Source organism: Strix aluco, chromosome 26 (assembly GCF_031877795.1).
Source record: "Strix aluco isolate bStrAlu1 chromosome 26, bStrAlu1.hap1, whole genome shotgun sequence".
NCBI lineage: Eukaryota > Metazoa > Chordata > Aves > Strigiformes > Strigidae > Strix > Strix aluco.
Genome location: NC_133956.1, coordinates 3,620,001 through 3,632,651, shown reverse-complemented (window position 1 = coordinate 3,632,651; position 12,651 = coordinate 3,620,001). Strand labels below are relative to the sequence as shown.

At 40.0% G+C, this 12,651-nt stretch overlaps 1 protein-coding gene across 15 annotated transcripts in view; it reads right to left on the bottom strand.

The window, feature by feature from the left end:
• Positions 1-896: 896 nt before the first annotated feature.
• Positions 897-12,651, bottom strand: part of SRRM1 (serine and arginine repetitive matrix 1) — a 19,891-nt gene continuing 8,136 nt past the window's right edge. For 7 of the 15 annotated variants that reach the window (XM_074807374.1, XM_074807388.1, XM_074807384.1 and 4 more), the window contains 12 exons: positions 12,403-12,606; positions 11,723-11,842; positions 9,924-10,195; positions 9,695-9,775; positions 9,261-9,347; positions 8,450-8,594; positions 8,153-8,194; positions 6,153-6,257; positions 5,347-5,808; positions 4,271-4,457; positions 3,338-3,532; positions 2,141-3,123 (listed from right to left, as the gene is read on the bottom strand). In XM_074807374.1, the coding sequence (XP_074663475.1) occupies positions 3,019-3,123; positions 3,338-3,532; positions 4,271-4,457; positions 5,347-5,808; positions 6,153-6,257; positions 8,153-8,194; positions 8,450-8,594; positions 9,261-9,347; positions 9,695-9,775; positions 9,924-10,195; positions 11,723-11,842; positions 12,403-12,606 (2,005 nt within the window). In that variant the 3' untranslated portion in view covers positions 2,141-3,018. Of the gene's footprint in view, positions 916-2,140; positions 3,124-3,337; positions 3,533-4,270; positions 4,458-5,346; positions 5,809-6,152; positions 6,258-8,152; positions 8,195-8,449; positions 8,595-9,260; positions 9,348-9,694; positions 9,776-9,923; positions 10,196-11,722; positions 11,843-12,402; positions 12,607-12,651 lie in introns of those variants that run through there. The other 8 variants (XM_074807376.1, XM_074807375.1, XM_074807377.1 and 5 more) reach the window with 8 other exon arrangements.

Below are 12,651 nucleotides of genomic sequence, written 5' to 3'. Positions count from 1 at the left end.
GCACACACACCTGCTATTGTCCCATCTGTTGACACAACAAACACATCTTTCTTTATTAGGAACTACAGATATTGACCTGCCAGTGACTCACTTCATCCTTACGTTCACTCCTGTGGACTCATTATACAACCCAATTAAATTTGAATTTATTAAATTCCTTTTTGCGTAGTTAGATAGAATTATTCCAGCAAGTCACTTATCTAAGCCCAGGTACCTGTCAGTTCAGGAAGGGAGCCTTGATTAACAGCAAACATACAGCACGAGCAGATCCAGAAGAAAAAGCACGAGCGCGATTCACGCACCAGAGGTTGCACAAGGCGTCCTACGCGTTACTGTCTCCACTACAGCAGCTCAACTACAAATAACAGGGTTGAGAACACAGAGAGAGGAGGTTAACCGAGAAGATCGAGTGGTGAACAGCTCAGACAAGTTTGGGTTTGGATGACGGGAGCTCAATTACAGAGGATCAGGAGAGGAATTCAGTGATGTGAGTCAACAGTTCACCAGGCCAGAGTTTCAGTGCGGACACGAGCGCTGAAGGTGCTCGGCGCGGCGGAGGGATGGGGGGCTCAGAGCAGCGCTGCAAGGGCAGCCAGAGCAGCAGGGGGCTCACGGGAAGACAAGAGCAGCTGGCTGTCACTGCGCGGGTCCGAAGGCCATGTTAGTGTCTGAAAGAATGGCTAAGTCGGGAGGAATTAAAATACTAAACACTATCTAGAAGTTACACTCTTCTGAAAGAGCGTATTTAATTGCTCCTTCTTTATGGATAGATGTTAAAAAGAAAAGAGGAGGAAGCACCTAAGAATAGAAACTCCAACAGAGAAAAAAGGTGGGGGAAGACCTGCGAGTCTTGGGAAGGTCTGGCCTTCCTCCATGCCCCAAATCCACGGTGGAGTCCTTTATCGAAGCACAGTCCTGGAGGCAGGAGATGAAAAACAGGTATGAGGGAAGATAAGCAGTCAGTGACTCAGGTACTGAATACATTTAAAGAACTTCTATTAGTCCTAAGATTAAAAGGCACACAGAGGTCACAAAACCCAGATAAAAGTAAGATTCAGATTATAAAGAACGAGGCAGTAACTCCGTGTGAAGACTGCACACGTACAGGCTTTTAAGATTGAATTTCAGAATCATTTGTGTTGCCGAGGAACATTGCAGAAAAAAAAAAAAATGAACAAGGCAAAGAGATTAGCACAATGCGTCGTTAGGTTCTAGTTTCATAAGCATCAAATTCACTCAGATGTACTTTTTAAAATGTGTTTGTCCAGAAAGTTCTTGGAATTTATTATACACATTTAATAACAGATGATACTCAACATTCAAGTGTTGTTGAACTAAGTTTACAAGCACTTTAGCATACAATGTATACTTATGCTAAGAAACAAAAGATTCAGCATATAAGGAAGTGCAGAAGGAAGCTACTTTAAAGATATCCCCTTCCATCCAGTATCTACATAATACCTGTTTTATTTTAAAACCCTACATGATGTCAAGTAAAAAGACTAATCAAATATCCACACTTAATTGTGCACATCACATCTACTTCAGATGCAGGACAAAAATTTTCAAAAGCATGTTCTATTCCTCCTTCCAGAGGAACCTCAGACTTCAGAATTGACTTGATTTCAGAAACAGAGCTTGAGTTTTTAAAAAAATTCAGTAGCAATCCAGCAAGTTTCAAATATGATCATGAAAAAGGCAGCGAGCCACCAGGATTCTTTAGATGAGAATTCCAACCAGTGTTTACATGACTAAAGCTTGTAACTAAGTTAATGCAAACCTGCCATTCATTTTTTTTTTTGCAGGACCTCGAAATGTTTAACTTGCTAAGACAAGCAATTTTCACCAGCAAATGTTGTGTGTGTTTGTTTTAAGCTGATCCATCCTGACAGAGTGCTGACCAGGTAGACTGTTTTACTCTTGCTTTGCAAGAACACCGATCCAGACACAACAGGAGCATCGCTGAGTTAACAAAGGGCTATTTCTGCTACCCCAGGACAGTTAAAAACAAAAGCCCCAATTTTTCAGAAGCCAGCGTACTGGATCAAATACTTTTTCGTTATCTGTGTATTCATTAACCCTGTACAAAAGAAAGCTGATTAGCAAATGTAAATGTTCATATAAAAATAGCCAACATCTGTTTAAATTTAGAAATTTATTTTGTTTAATCCACAAGCTTTATATAGCTTTAGTTAAAAAAACAAAAACAAAAAACAGTGAAAACATGACAATATCCAAAGTTCAGGTTCCTCAAACTTTCAAAGACCACATCTCTGAAAGTTGCTTATACCATTCAGAAGAACCGTAACGAGACAAGATTTATGAATGGGGCAACGACATCTCACAAACAAAATTTATGTAACTGAAGGAATTTTTTCTGGGACTGCTGATCATGGAAACTGCCCTTTAAAAAAAGAACATAAAAATACAAATGAAATTCCAGTGTTCCAAATCAACATGTTACATCAATATAAACCCACAGTGTCCTGGTAAACAACATGCTTTCATTTATGTACCATTCTAAACTGCTATTCTCGATTCGCTTTAATGGAGACTATACAGGCAACAGTAGAAAGCATTGAAATATATGTACTTCCTCAGTAATTCTGCAGTGGTTTTACTTCTGGGCAAGCTTACAAACCACAAAGGTTAGTAGCATAATGTAAGTGGATACAAAAGAAGTCAAATGAGACCCTCACAAATTATGCTAAAGGCTTTGTTGAATTTCAAAGAAACTAGGGAATTGACGGTCATGTTTAAAACCTTCAAAACAAATTCCTACTGCTTCTAAAAAGTCTCGCTCTAAATGAAATTATGTTGACTGTCAATGAAAGAATGTCACTAGTACACTGTGGACACCTTTTGTAATGTAAATCCATGCCCTTTGTACATGGTGAACCTCAACCTAGCAATTATTACAACAAATGTTATATTCTAAAGCTCAAACACATTTAGCAATTTGAAATTGAATTCTGAGTACAAACCAAATAAAATGTACATTATATCAAAGGATTCAGCCTAGGATGGGGGTGACACTTGCGCCTTCCTCATCGACCTCAGTGCCTTCTCTCGCAGGTGCTTTTCTAGATCATCAAGGTTGTCTTCGGGTTCACTTTCTGTCTCCTTCAAACAAAGATAAAGCATTTCTTCAAACACTGAACGCTCAGCCAGGCTGCAGCCCTCCCAGTACTGCAAAGCATCAAGTAAAATCACGACACACCAAGCTGCATTTCGGAAGACTGCTGTTTAGAGCACCCAGAGTATATCGGTATATACGCATATATAAGTTCTTATATTGGACTCTTAAAAAAGTAAAGCCCAGGTACCAAATTCCTACCTTCTTGGGTTCTGTCTCTGCTTCCTGGTCTTCCTGTGCTGAGGTGGTATCTGCTGCAGCCACAGCAGCAGCTGCTGCAGCCGCCGCAGCCTTCTCCTTCTTGTGTTTTTTGTGTTTCTTGTGCTTTTTATCCTTTTTATGCTTCTTATCCTTCTTTTTCTTCTTCTTCTTTCCACCCCCTTCTTGATCTGAATTCTGTAACAAACAATTCAAAAGATATTACAGCTTGTTCCTAAGGCTTCAAAATGTTGTTAAAACAAACCCACAACCGCCCTGGGAAATTTGAATGGACCACAGAGCCACATCTGAAACTCAGTAAACATCGTCTTCATGACCGGGGGAAAAAAATCACATTCCCATCAACTGACAGAAGCAATCCTGGAGGACAGATACTGTAACGCCCGGCTGTGCTGGGCCTGTTTAGAACAGAACACAACACCACGCAAACTCGCCGAGCTGGTCACAGCAGCAACTGACAAACCTCTTCATTAAAATTAATGCTGCAGGTGGAGCCTAACTCCGCAAACACTCCTCTGGCAAAGAGTGGAAGTGTCCCTAGGGAACACCTTCGGAGAACAGATAAGGACACCAAACAATCTCTTCTCTTCCCATTAGGAACAGCCTGAGTTTGCATGTGAGACTACTAAGCATAAATAAGATCACCTCACTTCGTAGACCGTGACACTCATGTAGACTCATGAACTGGGAAAGTCTTTTCTTCCAGAAGCTAAAATTTATATATAATAGCACTTTTTTTCAGACTCAGAGATGTTAAGTTTGAAAAATTTGTTATAAAGTTTTTAACTGTGAAAAATCACTCCAAAGATTTTGTTTCCATGTGAATAAGCTTAGAGCTTTTCAGCAGCTAAGACTTAATGAAAATAACTTGCCATCTAACCCAAAGTAGCATTGTTTTTATTAGCAAACAAATACCCTTGCAGGTGATGGGCTCTGAGTTGGGCTTTTAGCCTTTTTTGCAGGTGACCAGTTTGCAGAAGGAGAACGAGACCGAGTGGGAGATGGAGGTCCTTGGTGTTTTTTCGGTGCTGGCTCGGGTGATCCTGATGCAGACCGTGACGACGACACCCGTCTTGCAGATCGTGGGCTTGGCGTGGAAGCCCTGAAAAACAGAAGAGCCACAATTAGAGATAAGAGTCAAAACAAGAAAGTAAAAACTAACAAAAAAGCCAGATGAACAGATATGCTTATAATGTGCTTAAGCTGCCACTTAAAAAATGATTAGTTACTTTGCTGGCGTATGTTACAAAAGGCAAAACAATCTAATACCGCTGTGGAGCCGTAATGCAAAAGGATATTGCAACGTGATAGCTTGTTAAACAATACTGCTACTGTTGGTCAGAAAGGATTGCTCCCTTTCTTCTGATATGACTAATTTATAAACACATTAAAAGTCAAGAGAATAGCAATGCTGCGTTATCATCCAATGAAGAGTGCAAGACATTACACTCAACTACATTTTCTTTCTGAAAAAATTAACAAGCCAGCACGACACTTTTGTCTCACTGCTCATAAAAGCAGCATCGCACTATAAAAAAACATTTAGAATTTTAGCAGTTTATCTTGGATGACCACTTATGGAATGATTTATGAGCTAATGAAGTGTTGGTTCCCTTTCACAGTTAGCTTTAAAATAAGAGAAAGCTGATTTTTCTTTAAACAAAGCTAGTAACAAAACTTCTCTCAAAGTTCTTTTCACCAGCTCAGTCCCAGTGCTTTGTTGTGCTCTTATAAGATCCCTCAAACTCCACATAAAGCCTCTTTAATGCCTCTCCCTGTGTTGCACTTTATTTTAACAGATGCTTCCAATCTAATAAACTTCTGAAAATCAATGTTGACGGTGGAAGCCAAACAGAGCCACCAACACTTGAACAATCTCAAGATATGAGAATCATTTTAATGTGATTCCCTACCTATAGCCACTGCAGTAAAACAAAACAAACAAGAAAACCCCTCACAAAATCCCCACCAACAAAGATGGATTTTTTTACTTTGTCTTCTTAGGTTCTGGCGTTCTTGACACCCTCCTGATGGGTCTAGTGCTTGGAGATGGAGACTGTCTTCGCTGGGGTGAAGCTGAAGCTCCCCTTCGTGGTGGTGGTGGGCTTGCAGAGGTATGAGAAGCTCTAGGCCGTGGTGAAGGTGAATGCCTTTTGTTTTGTGGTGGTGAACGTGTTTCCCGATTGGACCTACTGGGAGGAGATCCCTTCCGGTGCTTGGAGGATATCGAAGGCGAACGCCTTTTAGCGGTCGGTGAGCTCCTTTGTTTTGGCGGTGGTGAATGGGAGACTCTGCGTTTCGACTGCGGAGAAGGTGACGCCCTTCGTTTAGGCGGGGGAGGAGGAGAAGCCGTTCTTCTCTTCGGTGGTGGAGAAGGAGAATATCGTCTCTGTATCGGCGGAGAGTATCTCCGTGGAGAAGGTGAGCGTCTGCGTGGGGGTGGTGATGGAGACCTACGAAGAAAACAAATGTTCAGCTGCCACATGGGCATGTGAATTAGTCACAAGTGTCTTGCAATTCACCCAAAGGAGGGAAAAAACTCCTCTAAAAATGCTTTAAAACTTCATTTAACACCAAAGTGACCATCAGCTTAATGGGCGTTATTCAGTATCTGACACAGCAATCAAATGATATTGGGGCCACACACACACCACACAAAATCTCACGAGCAAAACTGCACTCCCCTCAGTAAGCTGTGAATCAAGGAGATGGTATCAAGGCGTTTCTTTTTACATGTCATAGTTGGAAGTCAACAAACCCAAAGCAACCACTTCATAACAAAACTACACTACCCTACCTTCGACGAGGTAAGGAAGGTGACCGCCGCCGCCTGGGAGGAGGGGCAGGCGAAGGAGAGCGTCGCCGCCTCGCTGGTGGGGGCGATGGACTTCTCCTCCTCCTACTAAAGAGATAAAGGGATTTCTCAGAAAAGTTGCAATTGAGCCATGAGGGTTTTTTGTTCTTCTGCTTTCACTACACAAAATCATCTTGTTCATGCATTTCAAAATGAAATTCTATTAGAAGATGGGAAAAAAATATACTCGTCTTCCTAAAGAGTGAGACAACACATCATTTTACTGTAATTCTCAGAGCCCACTACAGCAGTCACGAGGCAATCTCACATTCTGCTTAACCTGGTCTATTCACATCTGGTAGCCAAAGAGGAAGCCCAACTCTCTCCCACTTTCTTTTCCCGAGAGCTCATTTCTGCCACTTCCCTTGCACTGAAGCTAGTGATCACCTAGTGAGTCAGACCAGGTTACTGACCCATCAGGAGACTAATCCAACAAAACCACCTCTCTGTCATCACGCAGTGACACGATTGCTAGATCCAACACAAGGAACTGGGAATGTCCAGTTGTGCCAGGTGGACCAGAACTGCAGTCAGCAGCAGTCTGAAGCTGGATCAGATTAAGCAGTGTGAAACTGTACCCCTGAACACAGCTTTTAGTTATAGATCTGAAATCCAAAATGACTTATTTCTTGAAATACAGAGAAAAAAATCACAGCTGTTGCTAAACTGCAGCTATCTGGATTAAAATTATTCACAAAATGAGCCATTTTCTGCTCTGCAAGGTTTACAACAGACTTCTGAGAGGGGCAATTTTAATCAAACACATACCTTCCTCGAGTTTTAAAGGAGAGGAAGATTGGTGTTTTGTGAAGTAAAACATTCCTATTTTTTGGTAAAGCAATTCAGATAAAATGACTGGATAGAAGAAAAAAATGAGAGTAATGAAAAAGCAAAGAAGCTCATCTACATAAACTGAGATTTGATTTCAAATAGGTTGGCTGTTGTTCTCCAAGCCAATGGGTTACACTTTTTATTGGTAAGAGTTTGTTCCAAAAGACAACATTCTTTTATGATCTGAAAAAACGCCAGTCTTCAAATGCCATGGTTGCCTAATTAAATGTGTATTTACACAATAGGCAGTAGGTGAATTTAGTCTGTTGCAGAACAGATAAAGATCTTTGAATTCCAATCTGTTTTGCATAAAATTGTTTGACAAGATCCATAATTAGAATGGTCTACATTTGTATAGTCATACTTAATCTCATATATTATTATGTATGCTGCAACTATACTCTAGCTCTTAATTACAGATTGATCACAAGGGTCATTACATCAGATTAATAAACCCATCAAGCACCCAGCTTCCTGCACCCTCCTATATTCTGAGATCGACACACAGCAAACAATTTCACAAGTGTTAACAATACTGCCTACACAAGAGAAAATAAGTAGGTGTTCACTACCAGTCTACTACTAGTAGTTTCAAATATCTAACAAACTAAGGAATGAGACTTCTAAAAATTCCAATTATCTGTGAGACCCAGAACACCAAGATCTTAGTCACTTATTGGAAGCATACGGGAGGGTTTTACCCAGAATGTCAACGGCAGCAAGAATACACAGTAACACTCGCCCACCTTTCCAATCTGTGTATAAGGAATTAAGAAAACCCCCGAAGAATACAAGCATTCAGCTGTTTTCAGGCATCAGTGAGATGCTAATAACATTAATGTTAATAGCTGTTGCAGGTTTACATGAATTAATGAATAGTGAGCAATGATGGAGACAGAGCAGGTGTTCCTCTTTTTTTTTTTTTTTTTTTTTTTTTGCGCCAGTGAAATGGTCCCAGATCCAACACATTAAGGAAAACATCAGTCTGAATTCCCCTCACTTTAAGTGTGCAAGTCCAAAGGATGGCAAGTATTTATCTATGACAAAATAAATGAGAGCCTAAATGATTTTCTGTATGTAAATCCTACTTAACAGATTAATTTCTAACCAACCTTTTCATCACTGGCGATTGCCACCTCTTTTCCATCTGCATCCTGATAGCAGTGGAGGAAAAACAAAACAAAACAGATCTATCTGCCATATATTTGAGGCAAAAATGAACATATTCAAATAAAGTTCAGAGTAACTCTTACCAAATGAGCATAACGAGCATGCAATCTTGAAACAAGATTGGGCAAACTGGACGTGACAATTCTGTTGTGTATTTGCTGACAGTTGCATAGCAAATAAACAACATTAGCTAGTTAGAAAAAAAGACGTCAGTTATGTTCAACTTAAGAAGAAATTACCGAGGGGAGGATTCCTTCTGTCGTTTTCGTGGAGACGGTGATGGACTGCGTGAGTGTGAGTGGCGTCGGCGTCTACCAACTTCCCCATTCTTCACGTTGGATCTTTTAGGTCTTTCCTCTTCAGATGAAGACGAAGAACCAGAATCTATAAATGTAGAAGAATCACTCTCTGGAAAATTATTCTTATGACACTGTTAACACAGTTAGTGATAGGGTTATACTGCAGTTTAAACTACAAACCTCCTCTCCCGCAAAATAAGAAGCCTCTATTTAAAAGCAGTTCAACTAAAGACGTTAGTTAAAATCAAGTGATAAATAAATCCATCAGAGCTGGGTAAAAATATCTGCAGCAACCTAACTGTGCACAAAAATCTGACAGGTAATTTAAAAGGTGAACTGCAGTTACTTATAAAAAGATTAAGTGGACAAAAACCTATATCAGACCCAGGTTAATTTACTGATCTCAAGCATACAAGAGTCCAAAATATTAGGAAATAACCTATTGCAACAACAGGTTTAGGCAATCCATAGCAAACAATATTTGTGTGTGATGTTACAAGTTAAAAAGTGCAACTTTTAAAGATGTCAACCCATTAACAAGAGATATATCATAACCTTTAAAAGTGATACTTGATTCTTCACGAGCAATAATTAAAGTGACTTAATTATACATCTACCACTCATAATGAAGTTTACAATAGCACTGTAGTACACGTAGCAAATAATTTTAATCAGTATTTGAACTTAACATTAACTACTTCCTGTGAAAGTAAACTACAATCCAGTTTTAGGAAATCTATGGCACCCATACCAGATGAAGACTGTTGGTTTTGCCGTCTGTACTGACGCCTCTGTTGAACAGAGTCTGCTGCAGCCATTTTACCTCCTTTATCTTCTTCTGAAAAGGTACATACATGGACAGAATATTTAAACCAAAGATCTAAATTCGCCTTATTCAGGCAGAAGCAAAGTCGTATTAGAGTAGATGATCAAGCACAGGGGGTTTTTTTGCCCCCAAATCTTCAGATAACATTGAGGCTGGAATACACTTTGGCTGAGCTTTTTTCCAAGAAAGCTTGGATAGGAATGTTTGAGGCAGTACGAGAGATCTTTACACTTCTGAAAACTCTTGCTTTCAGTGCCAGTCTATCAAGAGGGTTCAGCACTTTACCACTGCCTTTTATTGTCCTGCATCTTTGACTAAAAACCCCACCCAAAACCAGTGCTGAAAAGGGAGAGCCATACCTGATTCAGACAGTTCTGCTTTCCTTGGTTTTGGGGCTGGCGAAGGAGATTCTCTTTTTTCAGTACTCTTATGTTTGGGTGCTAAAAGACAAAGTCACATAATATGCTCAGTTGGAATTCATGACATTCTGGCGTGCTTTTCCACTCGTACAAACTGCACACACCATCTCTGAGAAAACAAAAGCACAAAATGATAAAGCTGCTGGAATACACATTTTTATTTTATTACCTGATGCTCTGCTAGGAGAAACAGAACCACGGCTTTTTCTTGCACGATTCGACTGCTGGGGTGTTGGAGACCTGCGTGGTTTTGGCGGTGGACTTGCTGGTGGGGATGGTCTGTGCCTCCGCCTAGGCGGGCTGGCAGAAGGAGAGAGCCTACGTGTTTTACGAGGAGGACTGGATACAGTTCTTTTAGGTGGTTTCTTTGGTGGTGACCGGGAACGTGAGGAGGAGGAGGAAGAGCTACTGCCGGATAAGGATGCTGATGACCGTCTTCTCCTGTAAATCAAAGACAACATTAGATTCTGACTAGCCAGCTTAAGAAATGTTTGAGCATGAACACAAAATGGCATTTGTTTGCAAGCACATATACAGAGCCACATACAACAGCACTTCCAAAACATGGTGGACAGCCTTCAACACTTGGTTTGTAGAAGAGGAAAATAACCACCAATCTTTCAGTTACTTTTAAACTACATAGTGAGCAAAAAATTGTTAGTGTTACCTCTGCTTGCTTTCTGTCAATCTACAGACTACAACTAAGCTTTTCTCCTGGCAGCAATTAGTTTTGTTTGGGCTCTCTAACTTTTGGATGGTTAAGAGAATTCTCCATGTTAGCACATGTGATTTAATGACCTTCAGAACAGATCTGTTTAAGAGTTTAGTGTGCGAGTACACTAAAAAGTTTTTATACCAGGAGGTAAAAATTTCAGACAACTTAACAACTTAACAGTTCAGAATCAATCTATCCATTCTCATGTTTTAGTCTTTCATCTTTACTTTGTAATTTTAAAAAGGTAGGGCCTCTAGAATTCTGCGGCAAAATTTGTGGCAAGTTCTGTTGCAATTGTGTACCTGCAGAATCCACCTTTGGCTGCAGAATTCCTGAGAACCTGGAAAAAAGAAACCCTACCTTGAGCGAGATAAACATTTGCTGAAAGGGAGCTCTTGTACATCTTGCAACGTACTGGTTTGATACTTTTCACAGTTTTCCCAGTAACTGTGTGAAATGAACATCTTTACAAACTCAGGAAAAAAAAAAAAAGAATAGTCATCACCTTGTCATAAAAAGGAAGAACTGTTCCTTCCTAAAAAAAGAACAACTGCTGTACACAGGAAGCATCACTTTTAATTCTCTTCCTATGAAGAGGATAGAAATTTATTCTCTTCCTGTGAAAACAAACGCCTATTTTGACAGTCTGTAACTTTCTTTTCAAGGCAACTCAGGGCTTTGCTACTAGAACAATCGTTTATGCTGTGAAAAATGTAGCCTTGAACAACAGAGATCAGACCCTGAAGATTTTTTAAAGTAAGAGAACATGAAGAAACACATTTCAAGTCAAAATTCAATTTTGATTTTCATTTTATGTGATGGGAATGTCATAATTAAAAAACTCCCAACAAGTAAAATCCAGCTACTTGTTCTAATTTTTTTCCCCAGGCAGGAAAAAAAAAAGTATTAAGACTTAAGCAAAATGTCATACAAGATGTCATGTCAATCTATGCTGGGAACTCTCCAGAGCCATTTGAAGAAGTTACAGTTCTGAAATTGCCACTTTTCAAAAAGGTGGCATTCTCATCACTATTTCAACTCCAAAGAAATAATTTCACAGCTACTATTATGTTCCCCCACAACACACTTATGAAATAGGACACTGCAGTTCTTACATCACTCAAATCATACACCTGACAGTACTAAGATAAGATGAACATGGTAATTCTGGTAACACTCATTCCTCACAACTAATGTTCCCTTCAACTTTCAAAACTTAACATTTTCAGTTGTCTCAGGAAAGGGAATCTTACCGCCTCACAGGGGATCTGCTTCTTCTGTGTCTGGGTGGGGGAGGCATTCGCCTTGGAGGGCTCCTTCTCCTTGGAGATGGCCGTCGTCTTGGGCTTGGTCGCCTTCTAGGGGAGTAAGACCTGTCATAATCAAAAATTCAAATGAAAAGCAACTATCTAATTTCCGGATTTGAGGAAATTTATCCTCAGGGCACTGAGCATAAAAAGTTGCTTTTCTTCAAGTGCATCACATTAAAGTAGCATTTAGATTATGATGCGAAGTGTACGTTCAGACACAATCAGTGCTTTAAAGTTTACCTACACCGCTATACTAAGTAGTACAATAATCCAAAAAAAGGTAAAAAAAAAAAGGAATTTAGAACATCTTCAGCATCAAACCTATCTCCTAAAAGAAGGCTACACAATTCCCACTATCTAACAACTAAACAGCATTAAGTACCCTGTTCCTTCTCTGGTCAGTGTTAGTCACCGTGAGCATCTTCTCACAAACTGATCAGAAAAAAACAGCTCCTGAACACGTTTATCCACTACATGCATCCTTCTCATTCAGCCTAAAACATCCATAGCTCGACACCTCTAAAAACATCACTACTTTAACTGAGAACATGACATTAAGTGGCGCCTTCAGAAGAAAACATTCTGTTCCCAACCTTCACGATCAAGACAAATTGAAGTCCTACCTTGACCGTGATCTATGACGCCTTCTTGGTCGAGAATGAGATGGAGAACGTGACCGAGATCTTGACCTTGACTTGGACCGAGTTGGGGATCTTTGACGAGTCTTCTCTTTTTCCTTTTCTCTCTCCTTCTTTGAATTACGTTCTGGTGAAGTTTCCTTAGTCTCTGGTACAGGAGGTTCAGGTTTAGGAGCTTTTGGGATATCACTGTTAAAAATAAAGACTTAATTTATAAGCACGTGCAAACCAGAG